At 44.0% G+C, this 9582-nt stretch overlaps 1 protein-coding gene across 1 annotated transcript; it reads left to right on the top strand.

Annotated features, from left to right (window-relative positions):
• The first annotated feature begins 4882 nt into the window (after positions 1-4882).
• Positions 4883-8059, top strand: LOC145416550 (uncharacterized). Its single transcript, XM_080285515.1, has 3 exons — positions 4883-4957; positions 5621-5711; positions 7350-8059. Exons 1-3 carry the CDS (start codon positions 4883-4885, stop codon positions 8057-8059), a joined length of 876 nt encoding a protein of 291 aa, XP_080141641.1.
• Positions 8060-9582: the final 1523 nt, after the last annotated feature.

Genomic DNA, 9582 nt, shown 5'->3' on the forward strand with positions numbered 1-9582 from the left:
GATGGGATAGGGAAGATGGAGAGTGAGAGACTGACTAGGAGAGTGGATGTGAGTGAAGATGTGGAGGGGAAGAAAAAAAACAAAAAACAAGGATAAGATGAAGGGCTGGGCTGGGGAGGTATTGAGGAAGATCCTGGTGAGCTGGTGAAAGGGCTGGCTAATAGCAGAGCACAGGCTGACATGGAGGTGATTTGTTTGTGGCCACCCCTTGTGGGATTAAGGCAGGTAGCCATAGACAGACAAATAAATAGACAAACAGGTGTATTATGTAGTCTAATATATGTGTTTTTTTCAGGCTGGTGATGGTGGGTGAAGTTGTTGCTGCCACATGGGGGGAGGGCAGCCTGATGGTGTACAGGACCCGGGATTAACGTGGCTGCAAGGGCAGTGTTTGGGCCAAAAGTTTTTAGGACAAGTTGCTTTTCAAATTCCATAAGTCAAGGCTGGGAAGAGAGGGTGGAGGGGAGAGAGGGTGGAGGGGAGAGAGGGTGGAGGGGAGAGAGGGTGGAGGGGAGAGAGGCTGGAGGGGAGAGAGGCTGGAGGGGAGAGAGGCTGGAGGGGAGAGAGGCTGGAGGGGAGAGAGGGAGGCAGAGGATGAGATGGAGGGATGGAGCAGAGAGGTACAGGAGAGAGGGAGATGTGAGCTGGGGGGAGGGCAGTGAAATGGCAGGGGACAGGGTGACATGGAGGCTATTTGTCTGTGGGCAGCCCTCATAAGATTAAGGGCTATAGATATATAGAGAGATAGATACTGTAGATTAGTGTATAAAATGCCTTCTTTTTATCTATCTAGTGCCAGTTGCCTCACTCCCATAAGGGGTAGCCACAAACAAATTGCCTCCATGTTGCCCTGTCCCCTGCCATTACACAGCCCTCCCCCAAACTTACACCCCCTTCTCTCATATACCTCTCCCCTCCCTCTCATCCTTGGTCTCCCCCTCCCTCTCATTCGCTCTGCCTCACTCACATACACTCTCCTAGTCAGTCTCTCACTCCATCCCTCCACCTCATCCTTGGTCTCCCCCTCCACCTCACACACTCTCCTAGTCAGTCTCTCACTCCATCCTCTGCACTCCATCCCTGCACCTCATCCTTGGTCTCCCCCTCCACCTCACACACTCTCCTAGTCAGTCTCTCACTCCATCCCTCCATCTCATCCTTGGTCTCCCCCTCCACCTCACATACACTCTCCTAGTCAGTCTCTCACGCCATCCCTCCATCTCATCCTTGGTCTCCCCCTCCACCTCACATACACTCTCCTAGTCAGTCTCTCACTCTTGTCCACTCCATCCCTCCGTCTGGTTTTGGTTAATTAAATGGTTAATTTTTTTTTTTTTGGGTGGAGGTGGAAGAGGAGAAGCACAAAATGAGTCATGTGTGTAAAGTTATATAAAAAAAATGTTGCTGTATCCAAAAAATTCATGTTTAGTCCAAAAGTGTGTGTGTGTGTGTGTGTGTGTGTGTGTGTGTGTGTGTGTGTGTTACCAGTATATAGTCTGATGTATATATGGATGTATTTATATGTGTGTGTGTGTGTGTGTGTGTGTGTGTGTGTGTGTTACCAGTATATAGTCTGATGTATATATGGATGTATTTATATGTGTGTGTGTGTGTGTGTGTGTGTGTGTGTGTGTGTGTGTGTGTGTGTGTGTGTGTGTGTGTGTGTGTGTGTGTGTGTGTGTGTGTGTGTATTATTTAGTCTCATGTATGTATTTTTTCAGGGTGGTGGTGCTGGCTGCTGGTGTGGTTGGGCAGATGAGTGCACAGTCTGGTGGTGGATGGCACTTGGCATTGAGGTATTGGCAGGGGGAGTGCTGTACTGATGCATATTTACCACAGTATATTCATGGACAGTGAGAGACTAACTAGGAGAGTGCATGTGAGTGAGGTGGAGGGTGGGAGAGGGAGACCAAGGATGAGATGGAGTGGAGAGGTACCGGTATATGAGAGAGGGGTGTGTGAGTTGGGGGGATGGAGAGTGAGAGACTAACTAGGAGAGTGCATGTGAGTGAGATGGAGGGTGGGAGAGGGAGACCAAGGATGAGATGGAGGGATGGAGTGGAGAGGTATATGAGAGAGGGGGTGTGAGTGAGTTGGGGGGATGGAGAGACTAACTAGGAGAGTGCATGTGAGTGAGGTGGAGGATGGGAGAGGGAGACCAAGGATGAGATGGAGGGATGGAGTGGAGAGGTATATGAGAGAGGGGTGTGTGTGAGTTGGGGAGATGGAGTGAGAGACTAACTAGGAGAGTGCATGTGAGTGAGGTGGAGGGTGGGAGAGGGAGACCAAGGATGAGATAGAGGGATGGAGTGGAGAGGTATATGAGACAGCAGTTGGTGGTTACCCCTTGTGAGATCAAAGCATCTGGCTATATATGGATAGATAGATAGGTCAATAGATAAATAAGTAGATATAGATACATAGATAGATATTTAGACAGATAGATAAACAGATAGATGGATGATTCTATTGGTCATCATCATCATCATCAGCACCTCCTTTCCCAAACTGGATAGATAAATAAATAAGGAGATAGATAGATAGATGGGTCAAGAGGTACATGAGTAGATAGATAGATAGATAAATAGATAGATGGGCATTTAGCTCCTTCTTCCTCACATAAAAAAAGTAGATAGATAAATAGATAGATAGCTGGGTAAATAGGATGGTAAGTAGAGAAATGGCTAGATAGATAGATAGATATGTAGATAGATAGCTAAATAGATAGATAGACAAACATTGATATATTTATTCATTTAGACAGATAGGTATATAGACAGATAGATGGGTAAATAGGATGGTAAATAGAGAAATGGCTAGATAGATAGATAGATATGTAGATAGATAGCTAAATAGACAGATAGACAAACATTGATATATTTATTCGTGTGTGGAAACAGCTCCTGAAATATTAACCATTTACTCTCTATAACTTCTCTTATAGTGGTAGGTGGTGGCCACCATCATCCACTCACTTGATGTAGTGCTGCCTACTTCTTCCTTAGCCTTTATCATTCTTTTTCTGTCTGCCCTCCTCTCTTCCTATTTCTCATCATCATCCACTCACTTGATGTAGTGCTGCCTACTTCTTCCTTAGCCTTTATCATTCTTTTTCTGTGTCTGCCCTCCTCTCTTCCTATTTCTCACCATCATCCACTCACTTGATGTAGTACTGCCTACTTCTTCCTTAGCCTTTATCATTCTTTTTCTGTGCCTGTCCTCCTCTCTTCCTATTTCTCCCATCTTTCCTGTCACTTCTTATTGCTTTTCTTTCCTTTACAGGTGGCTTTACATTGAGTGACAAGCCAAATGGTTTCCTGTAAGCCAAGAAACCATTTACAACGCTGGGTGGTAACCATATCACCAAACCATACGTGCTTCCTACGTGTCAACAAGTGGGTTGGTGGAGGGTTAGTGCCCCTCCCTGTAAAACAAATAACTCACAGTCAAATGGCCACCCTTTACGGGATTATGGCGTCTGGCAATAGATAGATAGACAGGTTACTAGTCAAATCAACCCTCCAATCTGATCACTAACAATTATAATCCAATTTTTATTTGTTCTTTCATCTGAGGGAACTGGCCAATCTCATACCTGGAATACTGTACTTAGTTAAGGCAGGAATGAGTCTCCTTGGTTACTAGTCAAATCAACCCTCCAATCAGACTACACTTGGCCATCAACTGAGCTGAAAGGGGTTAAGGATCATTGTTATGAAGTAGGAATGAGTCTCCTTGGTTACTAGTCAAATCAACCCTCCAGTCTGATCACTAACAAATATAATCCAGTTTTCATTATTTATATTTTATGATGACAGTGGCAGTGATGATGATGATGATGATGATGATGATGATGATGATGATGACAGTGGCAGTGATGATGATCAGACAGTGGCAGTGATGATGATGATGATGATAACAGTGGCAGTAATGATGGTGATGACTGGCAGTGATGATGATGATGATGATGATGACAGTGGCAGTGATGATGATGATGATGACAGTGGCAGTGATGATGATGATGATGATGATGATAAGAGTGGCAGTAATGATGCTGATGACTGGCCGTGATGATGATGATGATGATGATGATGACAGTGGCAGTGATGATGATGATAACAGTGGCAGTAATGATGGTGATGACTGGCAGTGATGATGGTGGTGGTGGTGGTGGCAGTGATGATGATGATGATGATGATAAGAGTGGCAGTAATGATGGTGATGACTGGCCGTGATGATGATGATGATGATGATGACAGTGGCAGTGATGATGATGATAACAGTGGCAGTAATGATGGTGATGACTGGCAGTGATGATGGTGGTGGTGGTGGTGGCAGTGATGATGATGATGATGATGATGATGATGATGATGATGATGATGACTTGCAGTGATTATGATAATGCTGAGTATTTCAGAGCAAAATATTAATACTGCATTTTGCTTTCCAGGACTGTGTGGTGATGGTGATGTGGATGATGATGTGGATGATGATGATGATGATGATGATGAAAGGTATTTCAGAGCAAAATATTAATACTGCATTTTGCTTTCCAGGACTGTGTGATGATGATGATGATGATGATGATGAAGGGTATTTCAGAGCAAAATATTAATACTGCATTTTGCTTTCCAGGACTGTGTGGTGATGATGATGATGATGATGATGACGACAACGACAACAACGATGATGAAGAAATACTCGGCTCCAGCAAATAGCTACCATCCACTCAGATAGTGGAGCTGATGGTGTAGACAAGATTAGCAACAACAACAAGTATATACACCACCGACGGAGAGAGAACATTTAGGCTGCGGCCACACTGCACGCGATTTGCTTGGAGGGTAGCGGTTAGGGTGCCGCTAAGCGAGTTCGAAGCGCTATGAAACACACAGAAACACTGAAGACTGGCCACACTGCACACGCTCAGCAGGTTCCCGCCAAGCCAACCCGTGAGGTAAACCGCCTTGTTCGTGGTTATCGCCTAGTGGGCAGTGCCTAGTGGGAGGTTACACCGACAAGTAGTGCAGCAGACCTTGGGCAGGGATGAGCAAAAGAAGAAATAATCACCGCCGTGTACCAACGAAGGGCGTTGTGGGACCCCAGCCACCCATTACACAAGCACACAAGTGTACTGAAAAACACTGGGACGACATTAGCTCCCATTTAAATATAACAGGTACTTATAGGTTGTGATTCAAATCTGTGGGGTCACCAATCCCAGAGCATACAATATAGTAAGAAGAACTGATATGGTATAAGTAATGCAGGTACAGTATGCTTGATGTGTAACAATCACATCAAGTGGTAATATGCTTTTACTATTTATAGATCAGGTGAGGTATGCAGTCCAGTATAAAAAAATATATTGGTAATGTAAACAAGCCATGTACATAATACAGGTACACAGTCCAGTATAATAAAACATACATGTAATTTATACAAGCCATGTACATAATACAGAAATTACATAATGCATTCCCACTGGTAAAGTATATCATGTGATATATTATACTTAATTAGTTATTACTTGTAGCCAGAATATTCTCTGGTAAAGCACAGTCATTCTGCCAGGGGACAGCTCCAGTGTCATTGAAATAGGTTACAAACATTTCCCTAGTTTGTAAAGCGTTGTCATGGATACGACCTTGACCACATCGAGGAAGTATGCGCCTTGGAACTGCTTGTCCAGGAACACCTAAACTCTGTGGGTCAGGACCCTCTTTTACCAGTGTGTAGTTGTGTAAAACACAGACATCTTTCACAACAGCTGATGCTGTTTTCACAGCCTCAATTGCCGTAACACACGCCATTTGCTAGACGTAATCCCAAAAGCACACTCAACACTCCAACGAGCCCTTGATAAGCGGTAGTTATATTCGCTTCCTGTTGTCAAGTTGTCTTTGGGGAAATGGTCTCATGAGATAGGGCAAAAGTGGGTATCCTTCGTCAGCTACTATGACAAAGGGAGCATTGATATTGGTGTCGGGAAGCAGTTGTGGGGATGGGACATTTAGTTGTCCGTTTTCCAACAGTTGGTAGAGAGATGACCTAAAAAGTTCCGAGCCACTCTGTCGACCTACCCCTCCGACATCAACGATGAGAAATTTGCCTTCAGCATTAGTCACCGCTTGGAGAGATAGTGAGAAATGTTTTTTATAGTTGAAATATTTAGAACCACTCCTTGCAGGACACTTTATTTGACAATGCTTTCCGTCTAAACTGCCTATGCATTTGGGGAAATTGGATTTATGAAGAAACGATTCTGCTGATGCGAGCCATGCTTCTTCTGTTGGATAAGGTAAATGTTCCTCTTGGAGGACCTCCCATACAGCGTTGCATGTTTCCTTAACAACAGCAGCCACAGTGCTTCTCCCAACATGGAAACATAAAGCAAGTGATCGGAAGGATTCTCCTGTAGCCAGGTACCTAATCAAAAGAAACATAATGTTACGTAGGAAGCACCCACACACTATTTGTAAAGACAATCACATTCAACATAAATTAATAATTAAGATCCATACTGGCTGTGGAAGGTAAAAGTACTAACGAGCAGTAGCCTCGTATTATGTAATCATAGGTTCATGGGTCAGGCCACGGTATTTATGGTTTGATTACCTCCATACCAAATTTATCCAAAGAAGTGTTTTCAATCCCGTGAGCCCCTTCACACGTTTGTCCTGAGGTATTGTCCCACACCATACATGACGAATTTCACCGTAAACTACAACCCCTTCCCCTCCTGTGCACTGCGTTGTTTTTAGGCGTACAATGTGTAATTACTCCACAACTACGTACGCAGTTATACATTACTATGTGCCATCTAAAGGAGCAACATTGTACATAAAGGCAGTGCATGTAATAATGCATGTTGTTACACAGTTCAACGTTCCTTTCAATATCTCTTCACAAGTCACGACTAGAACCTAGCATTGTACTGGTTCACGTAGCAAGATAAGATATGAAATGGGACGGATAACATTTTACCATAGAGGTACAGTATTAGTATTATCACCGAACCTGAATCATAATTGAAATAGTATATACGGGACATTGGTCATGGAGAATGAAACAAAATAAACATGTACGGCATTATGCACATGTGTATCAGGGAAATTGCTGTACAGTGTTTTCACACTGAGAATAACACAAATGCATCACACACGTGCAATCAATGTTTATATATACTCATGGTCACACACGATAATAGCACGATGTCCCATTCACATCCACATAACGCCATTGTTCGTTTAGGACAGCACAGTAGACATGCTAATAATTAAAGGCAAATTAATGTGTATGGATATTATGGTACATATGACACTGACATTATCCATCGTCTTTTATAGTAAAGGCTGCGAAAGGGAAATGGAAGAACCCACGGGACTACTACAGAACAGAGCTGAGGAAACAGGGGGATGCAACATCTGGAGCAGGTGGTGAAGAAGTGGTAACAAGTACATGGCCCTATTTTCGTCAGATGGCCTTTATACGTGACATCCTTAGGCCTGCCTCTAGAGGTTCCAATTTAGAAACTGATGAAACAGACTCAGTACTAGATGATGACGACGTCAGTATCAACGTAGGAAACGAATCACAGCTTTCACAAGCAGCCGATGAGGATCAGTGTGTGTCACCTCCACGGCCAATGCCTCCATCACATTCATCAAATTATATTTTCAGTGGACCATCAACATCTAGAGATCATACTGGTGAAAAAAGACCTAAACGACCTTTATCGATTCGTGAACGTATCAACAAAAGGAATGAAGAGCTTATTGCCTTAGAGAAAAGGAAACTGGAACTTCTGGAAAAGGACCAGAAGGAGACAGAGGATAACGATGTACATTTCCTGCACAGTTTGCTACCCTTCATGAAGAAACTGCCCGATATACGACGACTTCGCCTTAGGTCCAAAATCCAGACTCTGGTGCTGGAGGAACTTGAAATGTTAGAGAATTCTCCCCTTGGCATTCGTCCAAATTCTCCAGCTTCTGATAACATCAGTATGCACTCTCAACCAGGCAGTTCGACAGCACAAGAAGACTCCAGTGTTTAGATCACGTAAAATGATGAATGGACTGTTCAATAATCACAAATAAAATTAATATGTGATATTACATAATGTATAATATGTTCTTGGTATATGATTTATAGTATTACAGGTCCAGGCACACCCAAACGTTAGACTCAGCATTGACGGTGCTTGGGTAGCTGTTTCCCACATGTGCTCGTTACATAATTAGTGTCAGGACAGGCCTTCTGGGCGTTATGGTAGCTTTATTGGGTGTAGATGTGAAAATAAATATTCTGTATAGGTGAATCCCTATATCTGAGCAACTATTGTGTATCGTAACAATTATGTTTAGTAGATTCATATTCAATGTTGTAAAAATTAGTTCTCATTTCTGTATTACATTTCATATATGCTAAATATATGTGGTTGTCCTTTATGTGCAAAGTTCCTTACCTCAGTGTAATAACCAGTCTCTCTTCCGGTGTAAGTGGTTCTCTGAAGTTGGTTGATATTTTTGTCAATCGCTGGTCCAGTTTAGACAGCAATCGATTGTTTCGTCATGCGTAGATACTCGTAAAACTTATCTTCGTACATATGAGCCTGCCTGTAGACATTGCTGTATTCACCACGTAGTGTTCGTTGCATGGTATATTCATGAATCCAGCAGGATCTTCCGACATTCAGGTCGTCATATTTCAGTGACACATTTTCAGTCAAAAGCAATTTTCTCGAAAGTTTTGACAGAGGCATTATCACTGCCTAGGTCTGACCAGCACTCAACGTTCATTCAGTCCCTACTGAGTGGGTGGCGGTTCGAGCGATGTTCCTGCGTTCAGTGTTGGCAGGCCGACTTGTCTCTAGCCGCTATACCGCCCTCTACCCTCTACCCTCCCAGCAAATCGCGTGCAGTGTGGCCACACCATGACTTTCCTCTACCCACTATGCAGCCCACTACCCTCTACCCTCCCAGCAAATCGCGTGCAGTGTGGCCGCACCCTTAGAGGCATGACTAAGGATGAGATGGAGGGTGAGAGACTAACTAGGAGAGTGTGTGTGAGTAAGGTAGAGGTGGGGAGATTGTGGGGGAGACCAAGGATGAGATGGAGGGATGGAGTGGAGGAGAGTGAGACTGACTAGGAGAGTGTGTGGGTGACGTTGACAGGAAGAGGGGGGAGGGGGTGACCAAGGATGAAGTGAAAGGATAGAATGAAGAGACATGTGAGAGAGGGGATGAGAGACTGACTGGGAGAGTGTGTGTGAGGTGGAGGGGGGGAGAGGGAGGTGAGGTACGAATGATAGAGTGAAGGGATATACGAGGGGGGGGGGAGTGTGAGTTAGAGGGATGCCAGCCAAATGGTGAGGGACAGGGGGACGTGGAGGTGATTTGTTTGTGGCCACCCTTACAGGATTAAGGCATCTGGCTATAGATAGATAGATACTTTGGATTTAGAATAGTGTTGTTGTTGTGGGCCTAGTGTAGCCTTAAAGCCCACTGCCAAAGGACAAATTGGACTAGTAACCAAGGAGACTCATTGCTGCCTCATAACTCACTGACTGGAGGGTAA

The sequence above is a fragment of the Coenobita brevimanus genome, chromosome 106, assembly GCF_032717465.1.
Source record: "Coenobita brevimanus isolate Jiangsu-jjx chromosome 106, ASM3271746v2, whole genome shotgun sequence".
Lineage (NCBI taxonomy): Eukaryota > Metazoa > Arthropoda > Malacostraca > Decapoda > Coenobitidae > Coenobita > Coenobita brevimanus.